Genomic DNA, 19,235 nt, shown 5'->3' on the forward strand with positions numbered 1-19,235 from the left:
TATTCACAAAATGATGATTATTTCATTAATTATTCATGTCGATTCAAACCTGAATGGCATTTTTCTTTTGTGAAACAAAGATATTTTGAAGAATGTTGGTAACTAAACTTGTTCAAGTCACTACACTTTTTTTTTTTTTTTTTGTTCCACACAAGAAACTCATTCAGGTCTGAAACTAAACGTTAAAAAGGTGAATAATTAGTGACAGACTTTTCATTTTTAATACCCATTTAATCTCATGGCATTATTTATAAAAATTGCAATTGCAGTGTAAATGCATTCATGCCACATCTGAGCTGCAATTAGTTGTCTGTGAATATATTTAAATATCAATTCAGATGCAGTTTATGGCTGTTGTAGCCTAACATTAATAAAAGTTTGTGTAATAAATTCTGTTGAATCTAAATATTTCTATATAAACAGCCATTCAAAAGGCAGACAAAGAAACATGACTTCAAATTTAGAGGTTTTTATTGCAAACCATATAGGAATATAAACTAAACTGAAGAACAGGACAATAATTTATGCATTACATAAACACAATGAGATTTCTGTTATGACACGATACTCCAGCCAAGAAATGTTAAGGAAGGGGTGAACGAAAACACTCCTAATATGAGAAATGGCCCACAAGGCCCCCCCGTCTCTCGCAGCAGCTAGTCCTGACTGGAACTCGTGTGCGTTCCTGATGCGTCTGGAGTGTCTGATTGTGTCTGTGTTTGCAGAACTGTGTCTGGAACCGAGCTCAAGATCAGTCCACTTCAGTCAGGCCACACGGGCGTCTGAACTCTTGTCCTCTCTCATGGATCCATTTGTTTGAAACTGCCAAACGAGAAGACTTGTAAATGAGAATCGGGGGAGGAATAGAAATTTGATGCATTTAAAGCAACCTACTTCTTATGCAATGTTCATTTTGTTCTCTAAAAGCCACAGTAGTAGTTCTCTCTGAAGAAGGTGGGAGTTGTGCATTTAAAAAGTACTCCAATCTGTAGCCTATTCACAGCAAGTGTCAGCAGTGTCTGAAGACTAAACTTCACACGAGTCTGTGTTCAGTCCACTCACCCCATTTACTGCCGACTAGAACCGGACAGGCTGCATGTCTGGTTCTGTAGTCTCCTTCTCCACTTTTAAAGAGGTTGTACCAGAACACAGCTGTTCCCTACAGAAACATGAGGATCCTTTTAGAATAAATGCTGCATCTGTAAAATAACTAATGGCAACACTTTAGTTTAAAAGGACCAATTCTCACTATCCACTAGCTGCTTATTAGCATGCATTAACGCCACTCAGATGAACAAAACGACTTGAATAAAGATGAGCTCATTTTAATGAACAAGACTGAACGAGAGAGTCAGTAAAGTGATCCGATCTTCCCATCAGTGCTCAATATTGAAGGCACATTAAAAACACAATGGCAATTCAAGATGCTTTACATATGCTATACACATCATATCAGATTAAAGATTCTAAAAAATATATTTACTCAATTCTTTCAAAATGTGTATTATATATATATCAACAAGGCTGTTAGTAGATTTAGGAACTGATAAAAGGGAAAGGTAACTGTTATTTAGCAATGCAATAAGCTCAAATAACCAAATATTAGTCGATTATTCAGTCAATGCACATGTAATACTGTATCTACTACATATACCGCATATAGCTACAATACGCAACAAAAAAGTGATTAATGCAGTACCATCATCATCACTGATGTAATGATTTAATACATGTTTTATTACATTTTTATAAATGTTTAAAAAGGTTGTCTATACCTTTCTAGGCCAAATAGCAGCACCAAAATCAGGGAAAACCGTCGCGCCGCCAGCCTCAACATCACTCATCTGTAACGAAGACAGACTCAACATGTAGAAGTACAGCATGGCATGCCATCAGAGTTTCACATTTCTGTTGTGGATAAAGATTTTTAAAGATTTTGAAAAACCTGGACTCCTAATGCAAAAGATACAAATTCTGTCCAAAATAAAGGCAAGTTAGAAACTAAAGTAATCCTAAGAAGCCAATTTTCGTAATTGTATTGTATTTTAGTGCATTTCTTTCTTTGTGTGTGTGTGTGTGTGTGTGTGTTAATATTGCAAATAGCACTACCCAGAAGTCATGCATGTTTGGTGCCATTTACATTTGGGAGTCTTGCTTTTATTTTTATCATTGTGTCGTATTTTAATGTGCTATGTAATAGCCTGGATTAAATGTATGTGCAATTTAAAGATATTATATTGTCACAAAATATGCACAGTGGGCTTAAAAGTGCTGTGAAAGTGTAGTGCACTGATTCTCAAGCAACTGTTTCAGTTGTTCACAAGTTAACAGATTTTTTTTAATACGTTTTACAACTGATAATGACTTTTCCAGGTCTATAAATCTCCCTCATACATCCAGGTTGTTCAAGACAGTGTGAATCCTGGTTCTTCAATGCAAACAAACAGTTGTTGAAGGTGTGAATATATATATATATATATTTTTATCTATATTTTGAGTTGTTTGGCTCCTTTTGGTGCTTGTTCTGTCTTGTTGTCCCTGGCTGAGAGCCACTGCTGTAGTGTGTAGTGTTCATGTAGATTCATATTACAAGACCTGATGCCAACACAAGAGCAATACCAGGCACCACAAGATACACATACTTACATAATTTAAAAAAGTAGCCACACGATTTCCAGTGCCTAATGATTTGAAAGCATCAGGTTCATCTTTCTATGAAGATAAAATTTTAGAGTAAAGACAGGCAGAGAGGCAGAAGCACAACACATGTACTTACGTAGTTCAGATAGGTGGCAAGTCTATTTCCATCAACCTTGAGGTTGCTGTCAAAAGGACGCTGCAACAGACGTTTGTAACTTTTAAACCAGATTGAAGTGTAGCAGTGGAATATCTCCGCCTCTGAGGCAACGTTACTTTATCTTCAATGTGACAACATGAAAGCTGAGTGTTGGGTGTCAAATCGATTTACAAACATGTACTCAATGTAAAATAATCTTCTCAGGAGAATAGTTCAGCTCCAGTGGTTTATGCGGTACTTTCATCAAAATCAAAATGTCTAATACATTCCCATTTACATAAGTGATAAAAATCCCTATGACATTGTCAGGAAATTTATTACCACCAGCAATAAAAATGTGCACTGTAAGCTGCCATTCCAACCTTTTACTGTAGGGGCAAGTAATTATGATGTTGTCTGTAAGTTTATTTTCAAAAGTTATACTATAGTGTTCTGTTAGTTGATTTAATTTTGGACGTTGTTTTGGGGGCCTAAAAACGCACACATTTTTGAAATTGTTACCATTATCGTCTCTGCGCAAACTACATTACACGACATCCAAAATGATTATATAACCAGCACCTGTAAATCTGAATTTCATGTAAATAGTGACGTCATACACATGCATATTACGTGTCGTGTCTACAGGAATGCGTATGTGCGTAGTGTTTCTGGCCTGGCATGAATAATACAGTGTTTTTAGACGTTTTCATGGATCATTTTGACGTTGTCGTCTGCATGCAAAACTTTTCTGTTTTCAGAACATAGATGTCGTGTAAACGTACCCTTAGATACATTTTAAATGGGATTCTGCCTTCAGGTGACACACTGTATTCCACATAAAACATTATTAAAAAGAATAAAAATTTCTTTAAATATATATTTTTTTTTTTTTGGGAGTTTTTATTTTGAACATCTGTGTAGCTAGTGATTACTTTGTTTATTTTGGCCTTACCCACATCCATGCTTCTGTTATCTATCATAAATAATAAACCTTGTTAATAATAAACCGTATATATCTGTGATTGAAAATGAACATTAGAACAAAAAATTCTTGAGTTAATTCTAATCTAACGCAATTCCTCCATCCGCTATAGGAACGGGTCTCATTAATTGTTTTATGGACAAAATATGGATAAAAATGAGAAATGGATATTGTGTGTCAGCTGACAGCAAAAAAAGTCCCACTGATATACACATTTTCTTAACTATCAGACAAATATAAATATGCCATTGCATTGTTTTTAATGAAAACTGTCTCTAATATTTCTTCATGCACATGCCACTGCTCTTGCACAAAGGTCTTACCCTTGAGAAATCATAATGTGGTTCATATTGGCCTCCAACGCCATAGTTAGCCACCTAAGATTCAACAGAAGTTATAAGAAAACCCTTTTCACACACATTCTGTATCAGAATCACAACAGAGACAATTCACTGTTCACATAAGCATTGTGTGCAAATCAAATCATGTGGGTCCACAATCTGTAACTTTATTTTAAGAACAATTCTCACTATTACATAGCATGCATATTACTAGCACATTAGTTGTTTATTAATACTTATTAGCACATATTAATGTCTTATTCTGCATGACCATATTTTAGATCCCTTAATCCACCCCATACCTAAACTCACCACAACCTTACTAACTAGTAATACGCAACAAATTAGGATTTTATTGAGGCAAAAGTCATAGTTATTGGTTATTAATAGTAAGAACTGGACCTTAAAATAAAGTGTAATCAAATATGATTGCTGTTATTTTAACATGTATTATTCTATACATGCTATTCCATATTATATTATATTATAATACGCAATACTGTCTCTAAAGTCTACATTATACTATATTATAATTTAAACTACTAAAATGTAAATCAAGTGAAAATGTAACAATTTGTTGTGTGGAATTCAAATAAAGTGCTGCACAACAGATGTTTATTGTTAAATTTAAAACATGGAAGAAAATTATTCGTGATTATTCCTTAAAATTAAGTTTAAATAATGGCATTATTATTATTAATTTGAGAAGTACATTCTACTGTGATACGATATAATATATGATATATGATATATTATGATATGTGATATGATACATATGATATGATTTATGATATGATATGATTTATTTTTTGTTTTGTTTTATTATATGGTGTGTGATTTGATATTATTTATGGTATGGTGTGTGTGTGTATATTATGTAGAGCACAGACTGTGTGTGTGATGAGTAACCTGTAGAAGTTCTGCGGTGTTTACAGATAATCCAGTGACGTCCTCTATTCTCTGATTGACCCGAGCGATCACTGGGTCATCTTCCCCTTCTAACCATGCGCTGCAGACACACCAGAAGACAAGAAAATCACCACAAAACAGGAAAGGGGCAAAATTCTGTTCAACAGCTGTGTCTCAATATCTAATAAGCTACACCTATTAATGTATTGCCTAGGGGTGAAATCTAAGAATGAAACAGGTTACATTACGGTAAAGGTATATCATAATATACTTATTTTGTAATGAATATAATGACAAATCAAGTTTATTCAAGAAATATCAGCATATTGTTCTGAATATCAGCAATTAATCACAAGTTTTCCACCAATATTCATGCTGTGATATGCTTCATATTGAGAAATGAAAACTTTTTTCTGCTGTCATACCCTCCAGCCCCAGTCACCTTATGTTCTATTCAAGCAAGACATGAATACCATTAATGAACTGATGTATATGAGCTCACCTTTTGGAAACTCTGTAATGGGCGACCGTCAGAACACCTGTGTTTGGGTCTCTGACTGTGGCTCTAGCAAGCTGCAGAGAACAACTCAGAATTAGCTTTGCATTCAGATTTTAAACAAGTGATGTGTCAAAGGCAAAAAAACACATATGGTCACATGTAGCAGTATACAGAATTATATTTATATACATACACACAAAAACACATATGGTCACATGTAGCAGTATACAGAATTATATTTATATACATACACACACACACACATATGATCAGCTTCTCTGGTAACATATGCAGGATTCTCCAGTCATTTAGACCACTTAAACTGCAAGATTGCCTTCATCTGTCTCCCCTTCTGAATGCAATGCCCACATCTTAACAACCAATCCACAACCAATGAACAGAACCAAGCCCCACCCTTCATCTTTTCTTTTTTGATAATGTTACACTCTGATTTATGTCTCAACATGGAAAAAGATCTGTCACTACATCCGTTTCATAACAACTTTAATATATCAGCTAAACAAATTTGTTAGTTTGTCATAAGCTGATAAAATAAAATAAAATTGTTTTATTTAATTCTGAACATGAGTAAGTCTTGAAAAAGTCTCTCAGGTTCATCTATCATCTCTTCACGTTTCTATGTAGCAAGCCTGTTGGACTTCATTTTTAGTTTCTTATGGAGCCTGTAATTATTGTTTTTTTTTTTTGTTGTTTTTCTCACTGCGTCCATACTAAGTAGTGATGCACCGAAATAAAAATTCTGGGCCTAAAATGAAACCGAAAATGCTTTTTAATAATAATTTATTATTTTATTAAATAATATAAAGTGATTTTGTAAGACTTTTTCATTTTAATAATTATGAATTTAAAAAAACACAAGCCAATAAAATAACCACACTTTTACATTAACACTAAATATCAATATATTATTTTTATTTTCTATATTTTATTTAAAATTACTATATTATTTAGGGCGAAGTGCGGTGCGCCCAAATGTCATTTTCGGCAGCCAAAATTTTGGTTCATCCCTAATACGAAGCCTTTTTCAAGAGTCCAGAAATAAAAGTAAAAACCACATTAACAAACATGCATTTGATGTGAAACAAAAGCTTTCTGTCTTATTCATAATTCAAAATAAATGTACAAATGGGCCTTTATGCTATGTGTGATTATTTAGGGAAAATTAACCCTTGTTATAAGAAAATTAATAAAACTCATTTTAGGGTGAACTTCTCCTTTAAGCTAGTAAAATGTGTCTATATACTGTCCATGGTCTATATATGGACAGTATATAGATTCATGCCTTTATACTGTCTATATAGATGCATTTAGATGTCGTAAAGACATCTATATGTTTCTATATGAATCTATATACAGTCCATGGTCTATATATATAGACAGTATATAGACTCATGCCTGTATACTGTCCATACAGAGGATATATAGACATCTATATGAATCTATATACTGTCCATGGTCTATATATATAGACAGTATATAGACTCATGCCTAAATACTGTCCATATAAACACATGCAGATGGCATATAGACATCTATAGGAGTCTATATACTGTCCATGGTCTATATAGTCAATTCAAATCAATTTGTATAGAGCTTTTGACAATACACATTGTTTCAAAGCAGCTTTACAGAAAATGCATATATGGACAGTATATAGACTCATGCCTATTTACTGTCCATATAGACACGACACATTTAAATGTCATAAAGACATCTATATGCATCTATATGAATCTATATACTATCAATGACCTGTATATGGACAGTATATAGACCCATGCCTATCTACTGTCCATATAGGCATGTATAGATGTTCTATATGCCATCTATATACTGCCCATGGTCTATATATGGACAGTATATAGATTCATGCCTATATACTGTCCATATAGTCACATATAAATACCATATATACGTCTACATCCGTCTATGAGTGTATATACTCTCCATGGTCTATTTATCGACAGTATATAGATTCATGCCTATATACTGTCCATATAGACACATATAAATGCCATATTTATGTCTACATGAGTCTATATGACTCTATATACTGCCCATGGTCTATATATGGACAGTATATAAATTCATGCCTATACACTGTCCATATAGACACATATAAATGCCATATATACGTCTATATGCATCTATATAAGTCTATATACTGCCCATGGTCTATATATGGACAGTATTTAGACTCATGCTGATATAGTGTCCATCTGCACACTCACATTGGGTTTGGCCAGCTCCTTGATCTTCTCTATCTCTTCATCAGAGAGGGCCTCCAGAAAGCGAACGATATGAGGACTGTCCCACTCATCCTCCTCCTTCATTGGCTTGAGCAGCAGACGTGGGTTCCTGTTGCCATCCTGATAACGGCAGAACAGTCTGCTAAGTCTCTTTGGAGTCTGTTGGGAAATTGAGAGGGGAAAAAAAAAACTTTTATAGCTTTTTATAACTACCTACTGCTATTAAGGATGATTTTTTTTTATTTTATTTGCATTTATGCATTCAAGTTTAAACTGAGATTCAGAATGAGACTGGATGAATAGACTTCTTTCAAACACATTAAAAATATCCAAATTATTCCAAACTTTTGACCAGTAGTGTACAACATAATGAAAGTTTAAAACATGAGACACTGTAAATGACACAAAAGAATAACGGCTTACAAAAGCATAAAAGTGAAAAGGGCACATAATTCCCCCATTGTGCATTTTGGACTCACCATTTTGACTCCCTCTCCCCTGCAGAGGGCCTCGTACACCTCTCTCTCGGGCAGGTAGTCTTTGGGCCGCTCATAAGTGTCCAGCTGAATGGGCCTCTCGTCCGCGGGCTCCTGCTGGCTCCGACCCAAGTCCCTCAGCTCCTTAGAGAGCAGCCGCTCAAAGTAGCGCAGGTTTGTTCCAGCCCTCTGGTGGCTGGGATCTGCAAGTACACACAGCACAGGACATGCCATTTACAACGGTCGAGAAATACAGCCAAAAAAAACTCCAGATATTTTTCTTAGATTCAGTCTAATACATATAAGAGTTTCGTGTGGCTATTACAGTTCCTAATGATCATCTAGTGACAATTTGCTGTTCAAACAGAGAGAGAGAGAGAGAGAGAAAGAGAGAGAGAGAGAGAGAGAGAGAGAGAGAGAGAGAGAGAGAGAGAGAGAGAGAGAGAGAGAGAGAGAGAAATGGCCTACCGATGGCCACCAAGCGTCGGGTGAGTTCGATAGCTCGTGGCAGGTCACCCATCTGATAGACGGAGTAACTCAGATAATCTAGAATATCAGCTTTGGGGGTCTTGGCGTCTTCTCCCGAGTCCATCTGTCTGAGCGCCTGCTGCATCCACAGCACTGAGTGATAATAGTCATTCTCATTGTAGGCCAGTTTGCCCATGTCAAAGCAGTCATCCACTGTCAGCTCAGCGTTGTAGCGCACCCCTGTGGACAGAATGTTATGACATTTATCACAGGTTTCAGTATAGGGATTATATTAGACCACATCCAGGTGTTACTTTAATCCGAGAGCACGCTGTATGATTTATAACAGTCCTTTATGACTGTTGCTTGTCAGACTGATCCCAGCTATTAGCCACATCACACTGAGAGATTCAGACTGTAAATAAAATAAGTTTAGGTTTTTTATCTTTTATATAATTTCTTATTTTAGATATTACTTAGAAGCTGGGTTGGGTTCCTTGGCACTACAGTCTAAGAAAGAAGTTAAGAACCTGGACTTCTGGACTGTGACTGATCTTAGATTTAAGTCTCATATTAATCAAGTAATGTTAAATGTAATGCTATGTATACTGGCTTGCCTAAGGCTTCTACAATAAAGTTACAACTGATACAAAATGCAGCAGCCAGAGTACTAATGAAACAAAAAAGGAGAGAGGATATTACACCGGTTTTAATGGAATTGCATTGGTTACCAGTCCATCAAAGAACTGTTCTTAAGGTTCTTTTATTGGTTTATAAAACACTGCACAATCTGGCACCTCTATACATTTCACACTGTCTACATGAGATATGTAAGAAGCTAGTCTTCTAGCACATTATACAGTAAATCAAACAGTCTGGTGGTACTTCTTTTAGCTATTATGCTGCAAACATTTGGAACTGTCTATCAACTGAAGTAAAAGAAGATGCCAGCATTCATATTTTTAAATAACTGGTCAAGACATATTTTTAAAGTCAGTATAACAATGTGGTGTGAATTTGTGTATAAGTCAGTTTTTATGTTTTATCATCGTTTAATTATTTATATTGATACTGAGGTCAAACTATATGCTTTGTTTTACATTTTGAACCTTTATAGTGCTTGATTTTAATTGTATGCTTGTAAAGCACTTGGAGTTGCATTTTATGAATGAAAAAAAGTTCTATACCAATAAATGTTTATTATTATTATTATTCATTCCAAGCAATGAAAATGTTTTCATTAATTTAAAAAAATAAATAATTTTGTTGTTTGTCATTTTTTATATTTATATGTCTATATATTATCTACATAAGTTTTGGATTTTAGTGTCAGTTTATTTATTTTTAGTACAAACTAAATTTAAAGGAAATGTGGCAAGGGGAAATTATTTTGATTAAAAATCATATTTTGACAAAAAAAAAATCAAAAATCACATGAATGTTTTACAAATTAATAATGCACACATAAATGGTGTATAATAAATATTGCAATTTCAAAGACACAATCCAAATTCCGTGATGATACACCAATTTGATCACAAAATACGACATTTTATGACAAAATTCAAAATGGGGAAATTGAGTATGGTTCATTTTTGGTCAAACCGTTTAGACGTTTTTCATATCTCCTGACCACTAGGTGGTGCTGTGCCAAAACTGTCATGGTTATTACAGCATACACCAAGTATGGTCTCAATACGCTAAAGCGTTGCCAACTTATAGCCTCACATCCACTTTGGTCGCTTTAAAAAATTAATTAATGCGTTAATCTAATCAACTAGAATTTGATCACTTTTTGTCAGCATGGTCTGAAGATGATCTGGTTAGATTTTAGCTAAATTGATTTTAGCAATAACTTTTTTGGTGGGTAAGGAGTATACATGCATAGGCATATTGATCTAATAATGGAGTCGACAAACTTCAATAAAAAAGGCACCACTTCTCCTGTCTGGCAATACTTTGGGTTTAGGCCTAATGAAAGAGGAGAGCCAAGAGACATGTCTGAAGTGACGCGCAGGATTTGAGCTTTTGTAATCCGTGCAAAATGTGGAGAGATAACAAATTTGCATGATTATTTGCGTTGCATCATCCTGCAGAATACAGTTCACTGCCAATGCCATCACGCACAGCTGAACCTGGAAAAACATATAGGGACCAACCAACCATTTCTGGGACTTCTGCCAAAAGTACAAGCATGACAGTGAAGAATGGAAGCAGTGTAGTGATGTTGTGACTCGCTGCCTAGCAAAAGAAATGCTTTCTGTTGATACGGTAGAGAAGAGCGCATTCAAGGCCGTGCTGCAAACATTTGTCAAGCAGTATGAGCTGCCAGGTCCGAAATTCTTCTGGAAGAGCGCAGATCATGTCAGCAAAGAGTGGACACTGGAATCGAAATGCTTACAAACAAGCTTCATGCCAGAAGACATACAGCCGACAACCTGGAAGAGCATACGTGACTGGAAAACAAGAAAGAAAAATCTCCAGCGCCTAAGAAGAGAAAGGGTTCACTTGATGAAGAACATCTAGCAGCACATAACTGGTTTGGCTTTTTTGCACAGTAAAATAGTTTAAATTGTGTTCATTGAACTGTTGTGATCAGGAACAACTTCATTAAGTTATTATTACCTAATCAGAAAAAAAAATTGAAATTGAAAGCATGCATTGCATTCAGAGCATGTGAGCGAAGCGGAGCGGGTTGTTTACTGTTTGTACCGAAGTTCTTGGATAATTGTCTAAAATTATGCATGCTGATAAATAGCAATTATCATGTTTCAGAGCGAAATTCTTACATTCTTCTTAATTTTATTAATTGTAATGTATTAATAATTTTACCTTACCTAAGCAAACCTACCTAAAATGCAAAAACTGAAAAAAGTGTTTTTGATTTTCGTTAACTTTATTTCCGTGAAAAAAACTGCCATTGTTGTGCAACAGAACATTCAAAACAAGCTCCTTAAAACACACACACACACACACACACACACACACACACACAAGATGAAATGTGAATAGATCTTTACAAAACATACCTAGATTATAAAGCCTGTGAAAAGCACACACAAGATAAAATGCACTTCAAGAACGCTTGGATTATGAACTGACGTCGATGAAAGAAACACTTTCTAGTGTCAAGTTAAAATAGACCATAACTGCAGGGAACTGTGGTCTATTTAAACATCTCTTGATGTTTGCTGGATTGTACTTTTAAAACATTTTTTTTTGTTTGTTTTAAGCAATTGAACTGATTAACTAAGCCTAATTACAAAATGTAATGATTTCGTCTGATTTCGGGGCCGTACAACCGTTTATAACATTAGGAAACGAATTGAATTTTATGGTCAACTAAGCCTAAACGAGAACCAATTTGTTACATCCCGTGCTTTCTGGCCATAATGCCGACTAAACCAATAAAAATATTTACTTCTTAGCAATTTCGCTGAATCAATAAAGAGAACTCCTAACAGCTATACTTTTGTGGCCGTGCAAATTCACCAAACAATGTCATGATCGGGGCTCCGTACAATTCACCAAACAAGGGCATTCTGAGTTGAGCGAGCGGCGATGAGCATATTGAGTGAGCAGATTGATTCTTTTATTGGTAATTACCAATATATGGTTTCCATTTAATTTTCAAATTAAGATAATTAAAAATATATTGAAATATTATGAAAAACACTATTTAAGTCTCAGAAAGCCAAGTAAGGGTGCATTTGAAAGGGTAGCAATGAATGACAGTCTCAGTCTTTGACTGAAGGACTCAAAATGAAAACGAAGAGGTGTGAGAAGAAGAGTTACCGGAGTGCTGCCTCTGACCTGGCAGTTTGCCTTTGGAGAAACTTTCCGAGTCCAGTTTATATGTGTCCTGCAGACGTATGAGCGCTTTGGCTGCCCCCTTTTCGTCCTCCTCATCCGGGAAATACTGTCTGTGCACAGACATGTTTGATATGAAGCCTTCGGAAAAAAAAAAAAAAGAAGCTTTTCATCACACATGACTTAAGGCATGAGAATCCCTGATTATAAAGACACAGCGCTTTGTAATACATGACTCTCACTGGATAACAGCAGTATCTTGTGGTTAAATATTTCTGAATAATGAAAGCTTAACTCCCTTTCAGGTCAACTACACCTTAAGTCTCTATGCATTTATAGGCATGTATGTATTTGGTAAAAATACATGACTTAATAATCAGCATCATATCATTTAAGTGGAAAGGTTCTCAAGAACTCCACGTGGCAACATGTTGCAACACACGTCCGCACAAGTTCACATTAAGGAATGAAAATAAATGAGCGTCTGCGATGACTTCACACACACTGAATTCAATTTTATTTGCATAGCACTTTACACCACTCACACTGTTTCAAAGGAGCTTTACTGAAGTCCACATTTTGCAGTTTAGAGCTAGGCGATAGGATAGTTGTCATATGGCAATGACCTAACAATCAAGCATTTGAGATTTGCTTTATGTGTCTCTGGACAACAAAACCAGTCTTAAGTCGCTGGGGTATATTTGTAGCAAAAGCCAAAAACGCATGATGAATGGTGATATACTGTACCATCTGACGGGTCCTGCAGCACCAGACTCTCTAACTCAGACCACTCTGTGTTGAGTCTCTTCATCAGCTTGTAAGCGTTCACCGGGTGAGCCAGGAAGCCTTCAGGGTCCGACGTGGATGCACGCGTCAACAAATCCAGTTTATCAGCCCAGCTGAAGCCAGCAGACGGACAAAAAAAAAAAACACACAGATGAGTCAGAGGTTCATGTACAGTCATATATTCCAGTGAAAGACTCACCTCTTCACTGCTTCAAGTTTCAACTCTTCTGCTTCAATGTATTCCTTCAGGGATTGGACAAGCTCCCTCTCTGCAAATATCAGGTCTGTCATTTGGCCTATGAAAGGAGAAAGCACAAAAATAATGACAAAGAAACCTAAAAAGCACATTTATTCAAGTTTTACAGCCCTTCAGCAAAGCCAGTCATAGTATTTGATTAAATAATGACAAAACTATCCCTTTAACTGAATTGATTCACAGCTCCGGCGATTACAAAGGCAGCATTCTTTATATAATTTAATCACAATCTAAATACCAGATGATTTTATACTAAGAGGAACAGTGAGATGTTGACCGTTCAGTCATTGGTTTGGCTGGTAGAAAAAGAGTCGTTCTGGCAGCTCAGTTTCTGGACTAATGAGGGATTTCACTATAAAAGCCAGCTTGGGGAAATCAACCTATATATGGTTTACTTACAGCTGTCCCTGCACAGAACAGAATGACTTTATTCAGAATTTTACCGATTGACGTGAAGATTTCGGCTTGCACGGGAGAAGAGAAGGACCACAGAGTCAACAGCGTTAACACCAGAAATGTTGCCATTGTCAAACAAAACCTACAAGGAAACCAAACAGACATTTTAGAAATGTGCAGATATACTTTATTTCACGCTGGATTTAACCAAAGGTTTTAACTGGAGGTTGCACAGGTGGTTAAAAATAGATTTTTATGCACCAAGGCTGTGCATATGCGTGTTAAGCATGCTTATGATTGAGGACAAACACTGACTACTGAGCCAAGTCAGGTCTCTGGTGCTTAACTACAAATGGGTCACGAAACAGCTGCAGAGCTTTTATTGCTGGCGAAAAACAAGAGTATGACTACAAAAGATATACTGTATACACACACAGTTTGAGAACAGTAAGATTTTTAATGCTTGTTCATCAAGGCTGCATTTATTTGATCGGAAATGCAGGGGGGAAAAAAACAATAATGTTGTTAAACATTATTGCAATTTAAAATAACAGTTTTCATTTTGAATATTGTTTATTTTTTATTTTTTAAAATTGATGTTTAGCTGAATTTTTTGAATTATTATTTATTTCTTTGGTGTAAAGTTGTTGTTAATTTATCATTCTAATATGCTGATTTATTATCAATGATGGAAACAGTTTTGCTGCTTCTTATTGTTTTGGAACCTGTGATTGTTTTTTCAGGATTTTTTGATGAATTAAAAATTAAAACAAACAGCATTCATTTAAAATAGAAATGAAAATTCAGCTTTGCATCACAGAAATAAATAATACTTTAAAAGTATATTAAAATAGAAACTTATTTATATTTCACAATATTACTGTTTTTGCTTCTGTATTTTTGATCAAACAAATGCAGCCTTGATGAGCAGAAGAGACTTCTTTAAAAAAAACACAAAGAGCCACTGAATGCATTATATATAAGATTATTTCTTATTGTTTTAAGAGACTTCTTTAAAAAACACAAAGAGCCACTGAATGCATTATATTTTTGTTTTTTTTTATTTTTTTTTAATATTTATATATATGTAATTCTATTATTATTATTAGTTTTTTGCCTTTATTCAAAAGCACAGTGGAGAACCAGTTTGTTCTTACATTTTTTAGATTTAATGTTCTGGGGTGAGTATCTACTGCTGACTTTATAATCACAAAAGTGTAAGTGGATTTCATCACAGCCACAAACAGCAAACTCTTTGGTATATATGCGAGGGTGGGAACTAACGAAGTTTGCAGCTAATGACCGGTCATTACTGTCAAAGTGTCAGAACGAACCGTTTAACTGGGCGTGGGTGAAATGGGATGACCTTAAATTAGAAACCACAGAGAATCCACAAGTCCGTTAAAATAGGTCACCATTTAAAGACCTCACGATTCAATTTGAGTCGGATTCAGAAAGTCACAGTCCGATTCCAACGTGATTCTTGATGCATCGCAATTTTTTAGCAAATCTAAAGAGCAGATTTTCAGTGAATTAAAGTGTCTCGTGCAAACTTCTGTGTAAGGATTCTGTAATATAGTCCTCCTTTCTGAAATAGATGTACAGTGAGTATATGATAATCATTCAATCAGAGCTATATTATGGATTGATCCACAGTTATCAATAAATAAGAGTGTGCGACTCGGTTAGTAATTTACAATGCAAGCATTTAGCCGTATAATTCATTAAACAATCACACATGGTCAGAGAACATCTGGAGTTCAGACTGACTCTGGGTGTAATGTAAACTCAGCAGCGTCTGACTCTCTTCTGCTGATGATCCTTCCTAAAGGCTGTGAATGGTGACAGGTCACTGGACGAGGCTGAAACAGGGCTCAATTCACACTCCTGCAGTGATCTGTCTGTCCCATCTGAACAGAGCTAGGAGTTCAGTCGAGCTTCCACATCACAAAACTGATCAAACAATTAAACTCAAGGCAAATAACATAAGCTTATTGCTAAAAAAGACTAACCTTAAGAGCAATCCAGCACAACCTCTGAACTCTCAAATGTTTCTGAAGTGAGCGCATGAGAGCGAAAACTCTAGAAAACTTTCTGTCCAGCCCAAGAGGATCTGTGTGTGCCTGAAGCTTTCCACCGCTGGAGAACATCAGCTAAACTCTAAAATATATAACTCTAATAAAGCAATGTAGATCTTCAGCTACATTTAGACACTGATTTAGAGACTGCTGTTCTAAACCAACTGAATAATATTTAGTAATATTAATATTAGACTCGTTATAACTGCGCCTCTTGAGCCCACTGATAAGAGAGGAATTAAATAAATCAATAAATAAAAACACGAGTTTATATTCACACACTTGTGCCAAAAATTCAGAAATTAATCTAAAACAAGCAGCTAGTATTTAAAGAATAGAAACAAGTTTAAAACAATACTAAACTTACAAACGATATAAACGTAGCCATGCTTATTTTAATACAGGTTTTAAACGATCAGAAACGCTATTTTACAACTTCCATCCGACCATCAGCTGATATTCTGTACTTTTAAACGTGAACGCACAGAAACATCTCAGTGGAAGAATCTGAACATCGTCGGTGTAAGAAACACTGTAGCAATAAGAGTTCTTTATAAGGTCAGATGTCAAAGGTAAAGTTATTATGTTGCTGTCGCATGGAACGCAGAAGCGTTACAAATCAAACAGGCGGCTTATTTGAAGTGTAAGAGCGCTTACCTCGGTCTGAGTGGAAAGAGTGATCGCGTGAAGGGACAGCCCTGCTCGAGCAGTTCGAGAGTGTCCCCGCGTTATTTCAGCTGTTTGCAGTGATTTAGTCTCTGCCACGTACAGAACAGCCTCGAACACTTTCCACTCGCGCTCACAATCCTTCTAATAAGCGCGCGCTCACATTCCCGAACTCCGCGGTGAGCGCTTATATCAGGAAAAACACGTAACATACAGCCTTTAACAGCGTCAGATATTACAGAAATATCGAGTACCATCCATCTGCGTATTAGAAGTCAATGACTCTTTAATGGAATCACAGAACCCCGTGTAAACGCAGATGAAGGACAGTCGATAATCGTCCTGCGTCGCCGTATAAAGCCCTGATAACATGAAAGAGAAGACCGTTCTGACAGAACTCACTGTTTAGATCCTCTCGTGTTCAAAAAATCAGATACAGGTTGCTGCATGTTAATCGAGGCGTTTAATTAGTTTAGAGGGTTCCTCCCCGTACAGTCCGAGCTCGGTACGACACTAAAAATCCGGCGATACACGATGATTTACGGTAAAACGAAACATGATGGACTGCACGTTCTCATTTGTCTGGGAGCTCTGCTGAATCGTTCACTAATGACTATGACGTCTGGCACATAATGGAAATAAGAATGATACAGCAGAGCAACATGCAGGGCTCGAACTGAGGGGGGTGACATCCCCCTGATGGGAAAATATGACAAAAAGCATCCCCCTGTGAAACCACCATCCCCTTCAGATTAATAATGTTGTGTATTATGTTAAATTTATCATGCAAATTAAATGTTAAAATTCTCTACTTATGATAATTCACGAACTAAATAACGGAGATTGGCCAATCAGAACTCGGTACTGTAACTAGCTGAGCACAAGCTGAAGAAAGTGTCTGTAATTTTTCTGCAAAATGGTTCAAGCGCAACCTTTTAAGTTCTTTAAGACAATAGAAGGTATGTTTTTTTCCTGCATTAGAATTTAAAGACATACCGCTGATATAATATCATTGTGCTGTATGTGACTGTGAGGGACTGAGAGATAAAAAAAAAAAAAGTAGAGCTTATTGAGTCACCGACTTTGCAAAAAAACAGAAATGTCCAAATGCATTCACTGCGCGATGAAGCCTTGGAATACAATTAGAATGCCCTTATAATTCAAGAAATAAAAGAAAAAATACCCATGTATGAGTTTTTAGTTTTTATATTCTTTGCACAAGCAATGTTCTTTTCTGAATATCAGCACATAAATATGCTAATAGTTTAACACAACAGTGTAGAGCAACGCGTTTCATTCCTTGAATGAATCTGTTTTTGAACGAATCATGTGAGCCACTGATTCAACTCCATTCACTTGTTTCGTTTCTAATTGATTTGAATGATTCAATCAAATTATTTAATAAAACAGGGATTTGCTGCCACCTACAGGCGGTTTTATTGTCATCTGTATTTATCCATGACAGTCCTAAACCAGCCAAGCTGCCAGCACAAATACACATTCAGCAAAATATTGTTTAATAAGCAGTATTGACCCAAATTCCTCCATTTCAGGCCTCAGAAATAAAAAAAGTTTAATAATAATTTTTTATTAAATAAAAACTTTTTTAGACAAATTTTGTAATCATGAAAAAATAGCTACGGGACAAACTTAGAAAGACTGTCATAGAATAATTTTTCTTGATTTTTCCTTAAAGAAAATTAACCATGGTTTATTAAAGTGAAAGTGTAGTTGCAATGTTTTTTTTTTTATTCTACAGATTTGCATTCAGTTGGACAGAAAGTCTGATGAGAATCTGAAATGCAGAATGATGTAGTTCAAAATTCTTAATTTAATATAGGTGGTATAGAGAGAAGGTACATTTTGAGCTCATATACAGTATGATGCAGAGGTTGCTGTCATGAACGGCATAGCTGGCCTCCGTCAGGCAATTACAGTAGCTCAGTCTTTATTTCTCTCAGATATAAGACCAGGTGCATGCCACAAAGAAAGGATCAAGAATCCTTCAAGAAAAGTTGTCTGGAGTGTTGAACACTGAACTGCGTGATAATGGTCCAGAGAGGCGTCTTTGAAGAGAAATACTGCACTACTGTAAATGAATTCACCTCTACCACAGTAAAGTATGGAGGAAGAGATGCCATGATGAGGGGAGCCTTTTCACTCTGAAAAGTCTATTAATACTGTCATCAGACACAGACAGGGAAGTCCCAAAGTATTAATTCTACAAGATATAGGTGTATTATTTGTTTGTGCTCAGCTGAAGGCAGTACGATGATTATTTGTGCTGGTTATCGCATACAGGGCAAGGGAAGTTTGTTGTGCATGAGATATCTTACACTATTTATTGTGAATTTAGAACGAGTATTCAGATTCTATTTTTTAAATGTCTGTTCATGCTTTAACCCTTTAGTATTGTTCAGTCATTTTAAGACCGAAAAAAAAAAATGTTTTGTAATTTTAAAAATCGCTACTTCATCGGAAAGGTATAAAACTTGCTTACTTTTATGGCAGTCACTATG

General features: G+C 35.7%; 1 protein-coding gene across 6 annotated transcripts; it reads right to left on the minus strand.

The window, feature by feature from the left end:
- Positions 1 to 453: 453 nt before the first annotated feature.
- On the minus strand, positions 454 to 17,310 carry p4ha2 (procollagen-proline, 2-oxoglutarate 4-dioxygenase (proline 4-hydroxylase), alpha polypeptide 2). 6 transcript variants are annotated; one of them, XM_042711235.1, is made up of 16 exons: positions 17,119 to 17,310; positions 14,020 to 14,114; positions 13,520 to 13,616; positions 13,282 to 13,433; positions 12,538 to 12,675; positions 8,725 to 8,964; positions 8,260 to 8,459; positions 7,763 to 7,939; positions 5,514 to 5,584; positions 5,012 to 5,111; positions 4,085 to 4,138; positions 2,777 to 2,836; positions 2,647 to 2,712; positions 1,776 to 1,844; positions 1,063 to 1,159; positions 454 to 822 (listed from the first exon to the last, which is right to left on the minus strand). In XM_042711235.1, exons 1-16 carry the CDS (start codon positions 17,163 to 17,165, stop codon positions 752 to 754), a joined length of 1,734 nt encoding a protein of 577 aa, XP_042567169.1. In that variant the 5' UTR covers positions 17,166 to 17,310; the 3' UTR covers positions 454 to 751. The 6 variants fall into 6 exon arrangements, with proteins under 6 accessions (XP_042567169.1, XP_042567167.1, XP_042567166.1 ...); XM_042711233.1 differs by lacking the exon at positions 2,647 to 2,712; XM_042711232.1 differs by lacking the exon at positions 2,777 to 2,836 and having other exon boundaries at positions 17,119 to 17,307.
- Between the last annotated feature and the right edge of the window lie 1,925 nt (positions 17,311 to 19,235).

The sequence above is a fragment of the Cyprinus carpio genome, chromosome A21, assembly GCF_018340385.1.
Source record: "Cyprinus carpio isolate SPL01 chromosome A21, ASM1834038v1, whole genome shotgun sequence".
In the NCBI taxonomy this organism is placed as follows: domain Eukaryota; kingdom Metazoa; phylum Chordata; class Actinopteri; order Cypriniformes; family Cyprinidae; genus Cyprinus; species Cyprinus carpio.

Excerpts from the sequence above, each read along its gene's own strand:
- p4ha2 (XM_042711235.1), bottom strand. The coding sequence starts at position 17,165 with ATGCAGCAACCTGTATCTGATTTTTTGAACACGAGAGGATCTAAACA. Across the intron at positions 14,115-17,118 it reads AACACGAGAGGATCTAAACA|GTTTTGTTTGACAATGGCAA; the intron begins GTGAGTTCTGTC and ends GTTTCCTTGTAG. Across the intron at positions 2,837-4,084 it reads CACATTATGATTTCTCAAGG|CGTCCTTTTGACAGCAACCT; the intron begins GTAAGACCTTTG and ends CGTCTGTTGCAG.